Below are 18,505 nucleotides of genomic sequence, written 5' to 3' on the forward strand. Positions count from 1 at the left end.
ATCTCTTGAAGAAATCACATCAACCCTTCAATTTCTTTCCCTTTCATATTTAGTCTCTTTTCTCTTGTAATTTTTAAATTTGAAAAGATTATTTCAATTTGAAAATTATTTTTAATTTTGTGCTTCTTTAACTTTTTTCATCTCTTAAATTTGGTTCTTATTTTTTTAATTGTTATTTTTTAGGTGATTTATAAAATTGATTTCTTTTTGCGATTTCATCCTCCTTCAATTGTTTTTTCTATCATATTTAATCATCATTCTTTTAATTGCTAGTTTTATACATTGACAAGTTTTTTCGATTAATTTTATCTTTTAACATGAAATTGGATGAAGATTGACCTTGATTAAGCCCAAGTATGAGATTTCATGGATTGTGATAAAAAAACATTTTGCAATTTTATCCCTCAATATTAAATTGGTTTGGAATTGTCTTTCTCGATTAAGCCCGAGTATGAGATTTTACAAGTTATAATTTTGAAATATTAACTTAAATTTAAATTTAGAAGATTCACTCAGGTTTTCTTTATTTTTCATGCTGTTAAACTAGGGCTGTCTTTTTTCACTATCAAATTAACCAAACTTATATTTTGCTTCTTTTATATTATTTTGGAATATTATCCTAGTTTCACTTTAACATTTTTCTTCTTGCGTTCGGAAAAAATTGCCTTAGCCCACATTATTGTACTGACCACTGATATAGGTTTACTATATTCACTTTTTTTTATTTTTTTTATTTTATATTTTAATTTTCTTTTAACCTTTAATAATTGGTTCATTATAATTAAGTTTTCTAATTTGTTTCGTTATGGGTTCCACGGCTTTATTACTATCTCTTATCCTATATAACAAGTTTCACAGGTTAACCATAGTTAATCCAAGTCAATCCGACATCTCATTGTTTTTTTAGAAAAATATTTTGTCTAACATGTCAACAATTAAGTATTTGAAAAGTATTTTGGGCAACATATATCAAATATTTACTTCCTAATATTTTTATAATCTTTTTAATGTTTAGAAAAAATCTAGTCCACTGCATAACGCAGGTAAAAAAAAAGTATGTGTATTACATTCTATCTATATTAATAAACTCTTTGGATAAACTTGATGTCTTTTTAAGGAAAAACTTTGTCCAATACCTTAGTTTAAGTTTATTCTTTTTTTTTCCTTATTATTATTCAAAAATAATTTTATTATTATTCCCAATCTTAAAGAACTGGTCTAACTTTTATCAATTAAAATTACTTGATTTAAAGTGATATTTTTTTATTATTATAAATACACTTGATATATTTAATTCTTGATATGATAAATATGCAAAATGATATTGATAATAATCTGCATACACAAGCACATACTATTAGCCTCTATAATCTTTAAATTTTAGATATTTTATTTTTCTATTTTGATATAGTGTTTTAACTCACATAGAAGCACGAGGCAGAGTAACTGTTTAGTGGGGAGATGACGAAGTGTTTATTTGGCCAATTGCCACCAGCGAAAATAGTTGGCATCTCTTGGCATTAGACCTGAGCTTGATTGCATGGCTTCGTTTTCTACCAGTAGTATTCTAAATGTTCGATGGCTGTGCAGTATATATCGTTATGAGGAAGAAACAAAGAAAGAGTAGTCATTTGGAACAACAACAACAAAACCCACACTTGAATAACATTGCAATGGCATTGGCAGGACAACGTTTCATGTCTAGTCAGTCACCTAAGATGAGCACAACAGAAGGTAATTATCCAGAGGCACCAAGAAAGTCACAAAATCTTAGGGAGCCTTTGAGGAATGATAACAAAAGGATCATAAAGGTTACTGGAGTATCAAATTTCAATGATGTCAAAGCCGACAAGGCCACTATCCTTTCCCCAGTCGCAGTTGCAACTCATGGAGCACTTGCTAGTGCTCAATGTTCACGGTTGATCTCCACCAAGAAGTGCCGCTACATCATCAGTCTGAAAGAATTGGTCATTATGGTATTTATTGCTGGGCGCAAACCAGGTTGAGCCAAGCAAAACATCTGGCCTGTTACAGTCTGTCTGATTGAGAACTTCTCTCGCTTCAACATATGGCAAAACCTGATCGATTGGTTCAGGCTTGACATTATATGCTACAAGAATCACAAGTTCATTAGTAAAAATGGGATTCCCAACAAGTTCATGTAATCTTAAATATTCTCACCTTGTTCATCCGAAGAGCTTCCACTGATCGGGGTGCACTCGCTAAACAATGAGGAAGCAGAATGACCTGAAGGAGAGTTAAGATCAGCATGTAGTTCCCATTCTGCTGCACAGGCATTCAAAGGTGAACTATGCACTCCACAACCAATTGGGACAAAAGCATCTGAAGTTTGGTAGCCTGGACATTTCTTTGAGTATTTCAGAGTTCGTGATTCATAGAGTACTGCCTCCAAGAGACCACTACTTCTTGGTGACAGACCATCTGACTTTGTCTCCGTGGTTGGAGGAGACTGAATAAAAGTATCAACAGACTCAAGTGAAGGCAGTGGGGAAGCAGGTGTTCCCCAGCTATCTTGTTGAGTTTCTGAATATTGGAGTGAAGGGAGCTCTAACTTCGTGGCCCTATATATGGGCTCAGAAGAAGATGAAGAAGAAGAATTGCCATTTAAAATGGCATGACTGCCAGGAAGAACACCGCATGATGACTGGTCATAGTTGCTCAAATCACAACCATATGGGGAAGATAACCCAAAGTTCCCTGTAATCTTTCCGCGATGATAATCTGTAAATTGATCGAACTCTGGTATTCCACCACTGACACTACCATCAAGACCAGTGAATATGGTCTGTGACTCTCTAAAGCGTTTGGCAGGATGAATTGTTGGGAACACAAGGCCCTGACCATAGGATGAACCTACACCTTGTTTCAGCATGCTGCTTGCAGAAGCATCGAAAAGACCCGTTGAATAAGACAGGACACCTGGATTGAGCGCCAGAGTTTTGAATTCCACTTCCGGAATCTTAAAATGGTCAGTCAGCATCATATCAGGATCATGTGCGTCCCCTGTTTGCAATTTGCCCATATTTTGACCATCTTTATTAATCTTATATGCTCGCAGACAAACTTCAGGGGGGTAAAGTGGTAAGCCAGCACGTTGCAGTCTCTTTGTTCTTGTATTCCAGTAGTTCTTTATCTCGTTATCTGTCCTTCCAGGCAACTGCAAGGGGAAGGAAATCATAAACACAAAAAAATGGAAGCATGATACAGAAAACAAAGCTGGGAACTTGAGGTTTTGTTTGTTTGTATTAAAAAAATTATCAGGGAACAAACTTGTTTCATGTCTCCCATGGTTGCCTAAATGCTGTCCATGTATAGGAATTTGCTTAACATATTATGAAATATGCTACCAGCCTACCACACAATGTCTTGTGAGTGGCCAATATTATAAGAAACAAAAGCTTCAGAATATATTCAATTACCAAATTGTAATTCTGTGTGGACACGGTTACTTCACAAAAACAGAGAGATAATCAAATTCGCAGGTTCAGTCATAACACATAAAAGATGATACTTTTCCCCAAAAATCAAACTGAGCCTGGGGGTAATTATGAAGGCAGAAAGAAAAACAAGGTTCTGTTATACCTGTTTCAAAAGAAAATAATGTCCTAAAAGATGAAGTTAGTTGAAGCAAATGGATAACCACTTTAACATATATACAAGAAGACCATATTGTAGTTAATCATGTAGCAGGAAACTTCCATGTATGTAATATGATGTGGAGCGTACATAGAGGTTTGGTTCTTTTGAAGCTTATGCTAAGCCTCACAGAACATGTATTCCACAAACAGCTTCTTGAATACCTCTTCCCGGAAAATTTTTTTGAAACAATAGTTACTTTTAAATACAAAATATGAATCCCTAAGATTGAAACATGATTTTTAAGATTAATATATAAGGTGAAAAACCAGCAATATTTCTGAAAATGGAAGCCGCTCAGGAAAAACATAAAACCAGTGAAGTTGATATCCATTTCTTTATCACTAATTTTTTTTGGACTTGGTGTTGATTCTTGACAAGCTACAAACTCTGCAAATATCTCCAAAACTAATTAGAGTGACTCATTTAGCCTAATGAAAAATGCATTAAACTGGAAAAAGGAAATCTTTTGATGTTGTAACTAAGATATCTGAGACAACAAAAAGATTATGCAGATATATGTCTGACTATAAGATTGTGTTCAAACACTATGCTTATATATCCTCTCTTTTTTTTGCTGGTTTACATTCTTATCTCATTCCAAAAACGTCAGAATAATTGAAGATTAATTAAGAATTTGATTTTTTTTATTTTGTTTCTTTTTCAGTATTTAATTCTATTTCCTATCGTACTAGATGAATTAATTTTCTGCCATTTCCTAGCTATTATTTTACATTAATAAAATTTGTTCTTTTTTTATGCTACTTATTTTTCTGAAGGACTGTGAAGGGTTTATTGATGCCTACAAACCATAAGTTATCACTCTTTTGAGGGAGCCGTTTTTTAATTGATAATAAATGAAGAATTTCTATCAAGTTTTCATAGCCCTCGTGTTATTTTCTGATATTCTACACCTTTTTTTCTCCGCTACTCCCTATTTCTCCTCTCCTCCCAATTTCTTTTTCCCATACTACATTGTGTATGCGCACACACTGCACATGTATGCAAACACACATGGGGAAGAAAAGACAGACAATGTCTTCTATCAAATCATGTATGCAATTAGCTAGATTCAAAATAAACGCTTGAATATTTATCTGCACATTACATTGGGAATTTAATAAGAAGTGTGCAGGTGTTATGTCTGACTGAACAAATCTTTGTATATATACGCATGTTTGTAAGTATATCTGTTCCAACCATTGCCATATCCATGCCACTTGATTAGTGGATTTTCTATACAGTGCATATCTAAAAAAATCCAACATCTGATTATTGTTGTGTTCCATGAACAAAGTTAGAAGGATCGATACCATCCCCACAACATAATTTAAAAAGATCAAAGCAATAACACATTTATTTGAAAAACCTTTAAATCAGGAACAAGGTTACCAACCTCTGCAGCCATTCGAGCCCATTTGTTTCCCATATTAGCATGGAGTTCAATGATGCGGTTCTCTTCCTCTGGAGTGAATGAACCCTTCTTCAGATCTGGTCGTAGATGATTCGCCCATCGCAGACGGCAGCTTTTTCCACATCGGAAGAGCCCTGAGTGCTTCTGGACAGAATTCCAATTCCCTTCTCCATGCTTCTTGACATAGTCTATCAAAATGGCATCTTCTGCAGAGGTCCATGGGCCTTTCTTCAAAGGAGTAATCCCACCCACCATTCCCCCACCATTAACTTCATCAGCTGCAGGTGAATCTTGACGACCCTTGGACCTCTTATTATCCTCGGTCCCATTCATCATGCTGCTCATCTCATGAATATGCCTGAATAGATGAAATAAGACAGCTTAAATAAAGCTCAAAACAGTTCATTTCAAATCAGAAAAGGTAAGTAAACATAAAGAGCGAATCAAAGAGGGGAGAATAAATTGCCGTTTTTGGACGCAAAGAAGACGACAAAACCAAAGGTGAAGTCCAAACAATAATGTGAACCGCTAAACATTTACTTATCCACGCAATCCAGCCACACAATCCAGCAATACAAGTAATCCAAGCAACTCCTTACAGATTACAAAGTCAAAATCAAAACGCTTTTAATACTGAGTCTATGAGATATTATTGCTGCTCTAATACGACAACTTTGCGAAGATTCTCTACACGAATCGTGCGTAAAATTAATACATTTGGCCAACTCTTTGGCTAATACATTTGACCAACCCTTTGCTATATTCAATTTCCAGAAAATTTCTATATTCGATTTATAGAAAATTAAAGTCAATTAAAGCACAATGCTCTCGGTTGTCCAGACTACTTCCTACCTTTCTTTGCTATAATTTAATTGCTATCCATATTATTACCACAAACAGATTGAAAAAAAGAGAGAGTAAACTTAAAAGATTACTTTTACCTGCACAAATTGTTGAAGTCAGGTTAAGGTTGACAAATTCCAAGATCAGAAACTCATCAACTCAACTAATCCCTCTATAATCCCACTGAATCTAACATCACAACTTCCAACCACCTCCAAAAACTTGAATGAAACAATGAAGAAACAAAACCCACATCAAAAACTGAAAATATAAAAATCCTTCAAGTATTAAAACTCAAAAGAGTTCGACTAAGTATTGAAACTATAACAAAGTGATGGATTCACAGTTTTTCTTTACATTTACAGAAATGATAGCTGAAAAGAACCGAACACAATCAAGCTCAACACACTGAAATTCAAAGCTGCATACTTACAGAAACAAGCAATTAAAACAGTAAGAAAAAAAAAAACAAAACATGAAGGCACGCAATACTCAGATCCATTAAAGCAAAATACATACCATAAAACTCTACCACACATCCAAACCAAGTGTAGAGTCTGAGCACAGAAGAGGGTTTTTGTTTCTTTCTTGCTTGCTGAGCGGAGTAGGAAAAATGGGTTTAAAAATAGAGAAAAAAAGGGGCCATTAAAAGCAAAAAAAAAAAAAATTAGCAGGAAAAAGAAACCCAAGTTAATTAAAAATATTAGATGGCAAAAAATGAGTAAATGTAGGAGAGATTCAAAAGGAGATATCAACAGCCAAAAAGCTAAATATCTCCTCTTCTTCTTTTTTTAAAAAACAAAAAATAAAAATTTCAGCTTTCCCTTTTCTCCATGGTGTGTACTTCCATGTTCCTTAAGGGGGAGAGAGAGCTTGCATTTTTGTTCATAAGGTCTTATAAGGGTATGAAAGGGTGAGGAATTGAATTTAATCATGGCCCCACTTGATCCTTACGTCTATTAATTATCAAAAATCATCAATCATGATGATGAGTTTATTAATTTTGCTAGCTTTTGATATTAATAAACATTTCATCTCTCATTGATGGCCCCAAGTCTTCTAAGTATAGTAGAAACATGCCCTAAGGTTACATGAATAAATAGTGGTATTACAAATGGGACTCCATTTTTCTTCCCATTTCAGAAGAATAATTAAACTACATTATCGAGAGCGGGAGAGGGAGAGGGAGAGGGAGGGAGAGGGAGGGAGGGGGATAAGAAGGATTTCATCTTTCACTATTTTTGATAAGTATGGAAGCATGATTTTCACAAAAATAAAAATTATTAATGTTAAAAGGACGAGCAAGTTGCTCAGAATTTTTCCAAAATATATATTATTTTAATATATTTTTAAATAAAAAATATTTTAAAATTTAAATGTATATTTTTCCAAAAAAAAAATATATTAGGTGTATCCAAAATCACTTCTCTCTCAAATAACATGGAAAAGTCAGGCATAATTCAACACAAACTCAAACTGTGCTAATTGGATTCTTAGCACCCCCGGGCTGTGGCCACAAGGAAGCTATGCGCCGAGGGAAGCAAAGGGTGACATGGGCGGCAAGTACTTGTCTCAACTGCCTCTTTCGAGCCCTCTGGTTGGTTTTTACCATTCTCTTTGTACTTCAAAAAGCGTTTGGGACAAAAGCTGATTTTATTCCATTTCCTCAAGGACCATAACCAATTCAACGGTTCAAAATCTTCCATCATCAAATTTCATGATTTTCAAGGAAAAGCAAACTAAATTACATGGACTCTTTCTTTTGGGAAGCAAGTTACAAATGACAAGTGTGATCTACAAGCAGCACATTACAAGGTAGGCTCTGGAAATTATTTTCCAGATGATGATGGTGTTCTCTACAAGTTGCAAGAACATACACCAGTGATCTTCAAAGTTCTGATATCAAGAGACTCGTGATAGCTTCTGTTTTTTTGCTCAACTACAGAGAAAAACTCGTTTAATTAGTCAAATTACTTTAATTTTTTATGTTGGACTCTCATGCATAATTTGCACTAGTTCATGACTATTTCCTAAATCAACAACCTTTATAAATAAGCACTGGCGCCTAAAATCAAGAAAATGGAAATGGTCTTCTCAAAAAATGATAATACTACAGAAAATGTAGAAAGAAGGAGGAGGAAGGGCTTCGCTCAAAGAGTAGTGCCAAGCACAAAATCCACAACAGCAGCCCGCCAAAGAGCTTCACCGAGAGCCGCCCACCATCTGACTGGTGTAGGGTTTCAGGGAATCCATTGGAGCTGCAGCTGTTGGACTATTTATTTTTACCATTGCCCAAATCACGAATATTTCAAAGTGACACCGTCGTCACCAGTAAATGGAGACGAAACTCCAAGCAGGTTGCAGAGCCAAGCAATCTGTCTCCTGGAATTTGTTTTATTATAGTATAGAAGGCAAGTGGGGAAGGGAAATGGAAGATGAAACAACAGTTTTTCAATCATAGGTATGGTCTGCAAATTGTTCGGTCAGATTAAGAATATATAGTTGCACTCACTTGATTGATAACAGTAATAATCAACACTACCTTGGGGCATAAAGCTTTTCCAAAATGGACCTTGCAAAAACAACGAGGTCCACGGTCAGCAGCCTGAGAGACAGCATGAAAGCACTAACTAGGACACTGTAATAGAATGAAAGCACTGCGAGCTGTGCTCTAATTCCCTGTAAGGAGCGTGGAGCAAGGCAGTATTTGAGCAATGGATACCACACACCAGAAAGCTACACTGTTCTTCACCAGTTCACAATAGGTGACCAGTCGATTGCGATTCTTAATATGAAAATGAGTGTGCTGCCAATGCCATCCACATTCACAGAGGAAAAGAAGCTCATTAGGAGGAAGATAGAATTAAAAGATCAACGACAACATTCACACACACACACACACACACACACACACACACACACACACATCAGATATATAGCAGAACGTTTTTTTAACATCTGAAAATTCAGCCATGCCCACGAGCAACATTACCACCTAATATGAACAATAACAAGCTTTATCATTGAATTATGAATGTGCAAGTGAAAAATTATCCAAAGGTATTCTTCTCCCTGACGCACTAACTGGAGATAATAATTGAACAAAGCAAACCTCAGCACAAGGCAGGGTTGAGAAATAAATTAAAGAACGCATGTTCTGTCTACTCAGTAGGTAAGTCTCAAAAGCTGTATGATAGTTTTTAATTTTCTACATGTTAACAATATATGCTGCGTAGTGGAGTGGAATGTAATGAAAACAGCAAGGCAGTTTCTCAAATGTTTTAGTATCAGAAACTTCTTCTCAGTTTTTTAATTAATAAACTAACCATGGAGGAGCATGTTTGCAGCACAAGATGATTCTGCAGTAATTTGTTTGTACCCTGACAGTTACACTTTGTTATAAAGACTCAACCACCATTGCCTATCCTCCTGACATTGACTGGTTGCTAAAGCCTCATAGCATGAGAAAAGGCACAATCGAATCAGAATTTCATTTTGTGTGGGTATTGTACATTTACATAGGACATTAAGAGCAGAATAATCTTGAAAATAAATAGCCATGGCATCCCTGTAAAGTATCAAGCAAAGGAGCTGTCTGACATGCATCCTCAACCTCACGGTTCATCCACCTTTTTAGCATAGTTTCTGCAGCAATAGACACCTGATGCTGCAATACAGCAGCACCAAGAGGTCCCACCAAATTCAGCCTTGTTGCAGCTGAAAAAGCATCTCTCAATGTGATAAACATGTAAGCCCTCTGAGAAGTTTCACTATCCATGCCCAGAAGCCCACAAACAATCCCAAAGACAGGAGCATGGTGAAAAGCAACAATCCCAGAACCAAGAGACATCTCTCTCATAATTTTAAGAGATGGGATTTCTGTAAACACAGCCGCAGCCACTCTCATTAGCGCCGATCCTTGTGAAACAGACGCCTTTCGACTTACTTCATTAGTTAAAGTAGCATCAAGCATTCTATCAAGTTTCCGCCAATTATCCAAATCCGGACACATTGCTGCGGAGTACACATAAGGAAGAAGCAAGCTTCCCGTGTTCTCCAAAACATGAATTACATAAGTTTGGAAGTCTTCTGGATTCAAAATCACACGTGCTTGAATAGCTGCCTCAATACCAAACGAATGAGCAAACCCACCAGTAGGAAGAATCGAATCGATCAGTTGCCACTGGCTCCAATGCAAAGAAAAACTCGTAGAAGCAGGTTTCTCTTTTGCTCCATCTATTTCCTTCTTGCCTTCCATTGGAAAAATTGAAAAACCAGCTTGGCCGCAGGCAAATACTTAGCAGATTAACTATCAAAACAAGAATCAACAGCACAAACCAACATAATGAACAAATTATTTTATCAGAATATAATCTCTGGGGATGCAAGAGTTTCCAAAATCTATAATTAACCCAGCTAATCTTTATGTCCATTTTGCATATCCTAACAATAAAATTATCAACATCTGTCATCAACCCAGTACATCAAATCAATTATAGAACGTCAAATTCTTTGCAGTTTCAGGAATAATACTCAGAGAAGATAACAAAAATTCAAATCAGAAAAAGATGCAAACCAAACAAAAAGATATTAAAAAGGAAAAGTAAAAAAAAAAAAACCCAGATACGCAATCTGTATGGAGAACTACAGATTCTATGGAGGTCAGCAGGGACTTCATGAAACGAGGAGAGACTTGCCTGTCTTGTTTTCTGTAACCACGACCTTGCTGCGTGAAAATTCGACGTTGACTCCTTATTTCAAGTGTTAGTTTCAATTTACCCACCTTTCTTTCAATTTGGTTCCAAAACTAGAATCAATCATGCCCTTAAATATAAAAAAGTTTCAATGAGGCTTGTAACAAATACAAATCCCTTGATTATACGCATTTTGTTAATTTAGTACTTCAATTTTAGAAATCTTGTGGCCACAGGCTAGTTGCTTAACTTCGAAGGCGTCGTCACACATGCTAGAATAGTTTTCAGATTTAGTCCAGCCATACAATTTGATTCAAGAACCTAACAATCGAAGATCTAATCCAAAATGCATACATACTCATGCACACTTCACAAAATTTTAAGCACCTTATACCAAGGAGGCAATAATTGGGCAGGAGACAAACAAAGAATTGAGAAGCTTATTGAAACTTGTATCACTAAAATGCCAAGAACGCTAATACATAGAATTAGAATTAAAGAAAGTTAATTGGTGAGCACCTCCCCCCTTTCCTTGCTCTAAGAACCTTGCGGCACCCTCCAATCAAAGCATCTTCTAAGGGAACAAGGCATGGAGTATAAGGAAAAATCTCGCCTGTCTCCAATCTGATATAGTGCTCTTTATTTCTTCCGTCTTTGGGTCATATGAACTCAACCTCTTTGAATACTTTCTCGTCAGCGTCGATATGCTTCCATGTGACAGCAAAATACTTCCATCTTCCATGTACTCCTTGACCCCATGCTCTTTCATCAACCATATGTCAAACGCAGGGAATCCAGCATCATATTGACACAAAAAATCCCCCAACAACACTAAGGATGCAGTCTTCATGTCTATCTGACCAGGAGGTGCAGTACTCCGTGTTTGTTCATTCTCCATATCAAAAGAGCATATGTATTGATTATCTCTGTTATGCTTATTATCGACTGTAACCCAATGTAGAGCTCCATTTACGAAAACGGTTTGTATCCATTTATCACAATAACGGCGTCCCGGGATATCAATCTTTCTCCAAGTATTGCTTCCAGTGAAGATCTGACCAGGGATATCAATTCCCCATGGTCTATTTATTAGAATCGTGCACTGATGACTTTGTGAGCTATAGTAAAACCCGCCTGGCTGTGTCAAAGCAACCTGCCCTTGCTCTACTTCTGGCCCTGGAATCTCTACGTGCTCTCCCGTAATAGGATAGTAGATGTAAAGTTTGTTATTCCTAGTGTGTTTGGTATTGCTGTAACTGTTGTGGTTGTGGTTTAAAAAAAGTTGTTTTATAAAAAATACTTTTAATTGAAGTTGGTTTGAAAAAATAGGTGTTTGGTTAAAACTGTGGTTGAAATTGAGGTTGAATAAAAAGTAATTTAATGTGTTTGGTTAAAAATGCTTTTGAAATTAAAGTTATAAAATAATTTTAAAAAATATATATTAAAATTGATGATTTTTAATTTAAATATTGTAGATTTAACTATTACTATTACTTCATGAAATAAATAATACTTTATATAAAATATTTTTTATTATGCCATTAAACCATCTACAATTCCATTACGTACAAAATTCATTCGACAAGAACTATAGTTTTTATAATTTTTTGAACGTGCAATAAAATTAGATAAAATATTATCAGGAATAAAATTAATTTGATATTACAGTGCGAGTGAATTTAATTCACTCGATACTAGTTTTTCGAGAAAAAAAATATTGTGTACATGACTATGCAAAACTAGTTTTTTTAAAATATATATATAAAAAAACTATACACACTAAAAATAAATAAATAAATAAATCACTTGCACTGTTCCCGTGAACAGTGCAATTCACTTGCACTGTTTAAGTGCACAGTGCAAGTGAATTGCACTGTACACGCGAAGACAAAAGTTTAAAAAACAGCCAGGAGCTGCTTCGTCAATTTCACGTTCAAAACGTGAATTGGCATGGCCCCACCGGTCATTAAATTACGTTTTGGTTATTATCAAACATCATATTTGTTATGGTTGCTTTAAACGCAGAAACAACCACGCAAACAAACAATCTTTTGGAGTCTTCAGTTTCCGAGAGACAAAGCAAGCCGTTACTGGAACCCACAAAGTTGCCCTTATCGGAAATCTTTGGGAGGTCAAGTTCGGTTGGCATACTCAACATGGCATTATTAATATTAATTACTGCTGCTAAGGCTATGGATATCACAATCGTATTGTGATTTCTTATTCCCTGAATAAGGAGTTGAAACCATGTCACGCCAGGATCTGCATGCAAACGTTTTTGCACTGCATCATAGTGTTGACAGGGAGCCTTGCAAGAATGTCCAGGAGGAGTTCTGTTGGCAATTCTGTCATCAGTCTGGATGGAGATTCTTCAACACCCTTTCTCTCTTGTTGTAACTAGCTGGTGGTTTCCATTGTATATCAACAAAAAAAGCTACTTGTGAGCAGTTTGGGTATGTAAACAAATAAAAAATTGGTTTTGAAGTGTTAAAAATTGTTTTTGATGTATTTATTTATCTCATAAATAACACTTTTAAAATATAATTAAATCTTCTGTGAAAGAATAAGAAGAATATATATATATTGAATATCTTTTTTCTTTACGGAGTGATGAAATATTATGACTGTTAATAAAAATATATATATATGATTAATTATGAAAATTAAAAGAGATAAACTCAAAAAAAATTAATTTAATTGTGATTGCTATATGTCTTTTTGTTTATAGTTAAGATTTGTTACTTATTTTTTTTTATTATATGTTTTGTTTTTTTATTTAATTTATTTTTAATTTCATCACTTAATATTTAATCTCATTTTATTTTTATATCAAAATTCGCCCTTATTATTTTGTTTCTTATTTATTTTATTTTGGAAAATCTTTTAAATTTTAATTTTTTTTCTATTTTATTTTTCAATATTAAATTGATTTTTTTTAATTTCACCCTTCTGTATTTAATTAATTGTGAATTGGGTTTCATTGTTTTTTGAGATTCGGTGCTTCCAGACTAATAGTCTGTGTCACCTATTTGAAGAATTAACATGAGTTGGCATTGTTTTTTTTATTTAAATTTTTTATTTCATCATTCAATATTTTTTTAAAATGAGCTTTGTTGTTTTCTTTTCTATTAGTTTATTCAAATCTCGTGACCAGAACGAAGATTTGATGAATTAACTCATGTTAGCTCGGGGTTAACTCAAACCGAGTTTTTTTTAATATTTTTTTTATCCAATTTTATTCTTTTGTATTTAATTTACTAGGAATTGAGATACATCATTTTTATCTTTTGAAAAAAGGTTTTTCCCTAGATTATCATGATCACTTTTTTATTTGATACATTTGTATAAATTATTTTTTTATTATCTAATTAAAATAAAATCAATTTATTTTACCAATTTGGATCTATAAGGAGAGCCAATGAATATTTTTTTTCCTTTTCTAAAACATGCTTGAGGCACTAGAAGATTATTTCTTATAAAAAAATTAATCTAACACTTGGCTAATATCATATATAATTTAATGTGTAATAATTGGATGCATAGAGATATAGAACAAACATAATAATAAAATTTAATTTTGGACATTAGAGATACGGTAGAATACGCGAAGTATGCAATTAGGATACATGAGAAACACATCCATAATACTTTTTAGGGTCAGATTTCTTATTATTATTATTATTATTATTATTATTATTATTATTATTATATTGATTCTAATATGAATTTAAGTTTTATGAGTTAGAATACTTATATATTTAGTAAAATAGAATTTCATTTAATTGATATGAGAGCAGCTAGGAAGCAAATACTTACGAATTTAAGTTTCATTCAAAGTTAAATTTGGTCAAATTCTAAAAGCTAACATGAATTAACTTAAATATTTGAGGCCAATGAACTCCACAATATCTCAATTAGTATTACTGCTTTCCAGCTCCTCTCAGGAGGCTAGAGATTGAGTCTCTCCTCTCTATAACCTAAAAAAGAAAGAAAAAAGCATGAACTTTGAATGTCATTTAATTCCTAACTTGTTCTGCGTTGCTCAATAATTGAAGATAAAATATAAAACAAAGCTCACACTTGCATATACATGCATGCATGCCCACTTCACAAAATTTCAGTAGACATGAAAATTAATCATCTATGGCAAGGCACAGCAATAATTGAATAGAAGAAAAATAAAAAAAATTGAAAAACTCATTGAAACTAATAATAACTATATAGAATTAGAACTCCAGAAAGTTAATTGTTGAACATCTTTTCCTTTTCCTAACATTAAGAATCTTGTAGTGCCCAGCTCCAATCAGAGTATCTTTTAAGGGAACCAAGGATGGAGTATGAATATAAACAAATCGCCTGTCACCAATCTGATCATACAGTGTTCTTGATTCTTTTGTCTTCGGATCATATGATATCAAAGTCTCCGAGTTCTGTATCAACAGAATACTTGCATCTTCCTTTATTGCAACTGGTCTGTAATGAGAATTTGGTGATCTTTTAACAGTATAATGTTTCCACGACTCCTCGACTCCATATTCTTTCATAACCCATATGTTAAATTCAGGGTATTCATTATCAAATATACACAAGAAATTCCCTAACCCTGCTAAAGATGCAGTGTGCATGACTACTTGATCAGGAAGTGCAATACTCAGGGCTTGTTCATTCTCCATGTCAAAAGAGCTTATATGGCGATCGTCTCTAGTGCTAATCCAATGCAGAGCTCCATTCAGAGGAACTGCACGTATCAGATGAAGGTGGCCTGGGATATCAATATTTCTCCAGGAATTGCTTCCTAGTGTGAAAATTTGTCCTGATCCTGGAAAATTTCCATATCCTACCCTTACTCTAGGCATTAGAATCTTGCACTGCTGATTTTGTGGGTTGTAGAAAAACCCAATTGGCTCAAAAACATGCCATCCTTCATCTACTTTTGGTCCTGCAATCCCAACGTACTCTCCTGTAATAGGATTGCAGATGTAAAACTTTTTCTTCATCCTGTGAATTTCCGACAAACAAAGCAAGCCATTACTCGAACCCACAACTTTGCCTCGAAAGGTATTTTTCGGGAGCTTAAATTTTGTTGGCATACTCACCATTGCATTATTAATATTACTGCCGCGAGAGCTATGGATATGACAGCAATATAGCTTAGTCTTATTGCCTGAACAATGACAAAACAAGAGGCTGCTGGGTTTTGCCTTGGCGAAGTGCAGGTGTGCAAAATAAGGAGTTGAAAGGAGGTCACGCCAGGATTTACAAACGCTTTTGCACTGCGTCATGGCCTCGACAGGTAGTCTTGAAAGAATATCGACGAAGATTTCAGCTGGTAGCGTGGGCGTGGATGATGGTTCTTCAAGACACTTTCTCTCATATAACCTAGTTCTATATCTTTTCGCCATTGCATATATCAGCAAAAAATTAAAACCTTGCTAGTGATTGGCTCTCGTTCGCATAGAAGAAGAAAGAGACGTCTCGTATATATATGAAATTAGGAGATAGAGAACATCTTAATTACGTTTGCGTAGTCCAAAAGGATTTTATGTCTTCTTTCCAAACGAATCTGGTAATTCATGCCTGTCCCTAATAATGTGTACCCTTTTACGTGTTTTATATTTGTTTACAGGTTTTTTTTTCTTACGAAAAAATTTTCATGTCAATATTTTAATAATGCATAATTATTTTCATTATTACGTGATATAATTTTAGATAATAAGTGGATAAATTTTATTTTTCTTTTCTAAAATATTTTCTGAATGATAACATTTTGAAGGTAATAATATTATTGTGTTTACTATATATTAGAGTATATACTAGATTATTGCCGGAAGTTGTGAAAAACTTCACGTAAAAATAGACTTTTCTAGTTAACGAGCTCTAGATTTTTGTTGATCTTGTAAAATAATTTTTTTATGAAATGAGAGACACTTCGATGCTTAAGTCAGTTTTAAATGTTTATTGATTTAAAGATAAATAAGAAAAAATAATGAAAATTTTTTTTTCATCTTTAGGTAGTTTAGAGATTCTTATATCTTTTGTCTCTAGCAATTTATTCTTATAGAGATTTTCTATGGTTCACCTTTTCCAAGACAATAGTCTGAGGCGACAAGGCAAATGGTTGTGCTTTTCCAAGAATACAATTAAATGTGGTAAGAGTTTGGGACTAAGAGATTTACTCTCTTTATGGTCTCATGTTCGAGCCATGTAGTTGCTCATATGATGGCCATTGGAGGCTTACATGATCGTTAACTTCAGGGCCCGTGGAATTAGTCGAGGTACGCGCAAGCTGGCCCTGACACCCACGTTAAACTAAAAAACAAATGTGGTAAGACATGTGGTTATATTGAAAAACAAATTTATGGCAAGCTTTGATTGGTTTAGATAATGATGTCTAATTCACCGCGTCTCTACACTAATAAAAGTGTTGGTGTTAATACAAGTAGAATTTATGAGATTGTGTATAGAAGAAAACAAAAGAATTTTATGGGATTGTGTATAGAAAAATATAAAAAACATTTGCAAAATAAAAGAAAGAGTAGGAAACAAATACGCAAAATAAAAAAAATGCAAAAAAAGGATCCAGATTTTCCTATAACCAGGTTGACTCAGGAAAACAACACTTGTGCTCGCCTAAGTCGAGCCCAGGCAAGCAACCTCCAGCTCACCTAGGTCGAGCCCAAGCAAGTTGCATCAGGCCTTTTGGCATTTGTTTTGCTTGGCACATCACCTATGCTATGTTGCAGGTTGAATCAGTTTTTTTATATAAAAAAATCCAGGTGTTATTAATGTGCTCTTTAGCAAGAAAAAATATTAAACTATACAGGGATTGACTTGATTTGACATTGTTAACTTGATAATTTCAAAGACAACCCAAACAACCGATAAAAATATAATTTGACTAAAAAGATTAAGATATTTTTTAAAAAAATATTGAAATGACAACATATTATATCTATTTCAATCAACTGAAGTTAATATGTCAAATCCATTGCCCAGGTCAAACAACCTGATATCCCTATAGAAAGTAAATAAAAAAAAATAAACTCAATTCTTAATCAATCCAATGTTAAAAGATGAATTTAAAAACAAAATTCAACTAAAAAATAAGACGAGTCAACTCAGGTTAAACTGTCAAACCTAGATCATTAGATAACCCCATATAAATCAAATCAAAATAAATTATAAAGTTCAATTCTCAATGAACCCAATGCTAAATGATAAAATTAAAAAAGAACACAAAAAACAAGACGTGTCAACCGACCAAACTCGTGACTTAGGTCATGAGACGAGAATAACCTCATAGAACACAAACCAAAATAAATTATGAAGCCTAATTATTAATCAACCAAATATTGAGGGATGGAATTGAAAAATATTCAACTAAAAAAAGAATAAAAAAAAACTTGAGTCAACTGGCCTAATCCATAACTTGGGTCAGAATACTCTGATAACCTCATAGAAAGAAAATAAAAAAAATTATGAAACTCAATTCCCAATCAAATCAAATTTAAAGGATTAAATTCAAAAATAAAAAATAAAAAAGGAAAAAGAAATGATCATAGTCAACCTAAGTTAACCAACCAAATCTGAGTCAAAGACCGGGATAAATCCATAGAAAGGAAAAAATTTTTATAAAGTCCAATATCCAATCAACTCAATGTTTAATGATGAAATTATAAAAAAAACTTAATAAAAAAATATATCAAAATAAACCTGAGTCAACTTGTCTAACTTGCAAAACTCACGATCTAGATCATGAGACCATCATAACTCTATAGAAAATTAAGGTAATTATGAAACTCAATTTCCAATCAAATCAATGTTGAAAGATGAAGTTGGGGAAAAAAATAACAAAAAATAAATAAATTGAGTGAACATGGCTAACCTGTAAAACTCA

At 33.9% G+C, this 18,505-nt stretch overlaps 2 protein-coding genes across 3 annotated transcripts; both read right to left on the reverse strand.

Moving 5' to 3' along the window:
- Positions 1–1,630: 1,630 nt before the first annotated feature.
- Positions 1,631–7,101, reverse strand: LOC133699164 (transcription factor GAMYB-like). Of its 2 annotated transcripts, none has more exons than XM_062122324.1 (4): positions 6,434–7,101; positions 5,054–5,429; positions 2,182–3,178; positions 1,631–2,110 (listed from the first exon to the last, which is right to left on the reverse strand). In XM_062122324.1, the coding sequence occupies exons 1-4, from the start codon at positions 6,451–6,453 to the stop codon at positions 1,914–1,916; spliced, it is 1,590 nt and encodes a 529-aa protein (XP_061978308.1). In that variant the 5' UTR covers positions 6,454–7,101; the 3' UTR covers positions 1,631–1,913. The 2 variants fall into 2 exon arrangements, with proteins under 2 accessions (XP_061978308.1, XP_061978315.1); XM_062122331.1 differs by lacking the exon at positions 6,434–7,101 and adding an exon at positions 6,013–6,365.
- A 2,092-nt stretch (positions 7,102–9,193) lies between these two features.
- On the reverse strand, positions 9,194–10,750 carry LOC133698473 (urease accessory protein F). Its single transcript, XM_062121412.1, has 2 exons — positions 10,612–10,750; positions 9,194–10,223 (listed from the first exon to the last, which is right to left on the reverse strand). Exon 2 carries the CDS (start codon positions 10,170–10,172, stop codon positions 9,441–9,443), a length of 732 nt encoding a protein of 243 aa, XP_061977396.1. The 5' UTR covers positions 10,173–10,223; positions 10,612–10,750; the 3' UTR covers positions 9,194–9,440.
- Between the last annotated feature and the right edge of the window lie 7,755 nt (positions 10,751–18,505).

This window comes from Populus nigra, chromosome 1 (genome assembly GCF_951802175.1).
Source record: "Populus nigra chromosome 1, ddPopNigr1.1, whole genome shotgun sequence".
In the NCBI taxonomy this organism is placed as follows: Eukaryota; Viridiplantae; Streptophyta; class Magnoliopsida; order Malpighiales; family Salicaceae; genus Populus; species Populus nigra.

Excerpts from the sequence above, each read along its gene's own strand:
- LOC133698473 (XM_062121412.1), bottom strand. The coding sequence starts at position 10,172 with ATGGAAGGCAAGAAGGAAATAGATGGAGCAAAAGAGAAACCTGCTTCT.
- LOC133699164 (XM_062122324.1), bottom strand. The coding sequence starts at position 6,453 with ATGTGTGGTAGAGTTTTATG. Across the intron at positions 5,430-6,433 it reads ATGTGTGGTAGAGTTTTATG|GCATATTCATGAGATGAGCA; the intron begins GTATGTATTTTG and ends TCATCTATTCAG. Across the intron at positions 2,111-2,181 it reads AAGCTCTTCGGATGAACAAG|CATATAATGTCAAGCCTGAA; the intron begins GTGAGAATATTT and ends TGATTCTTGTAG.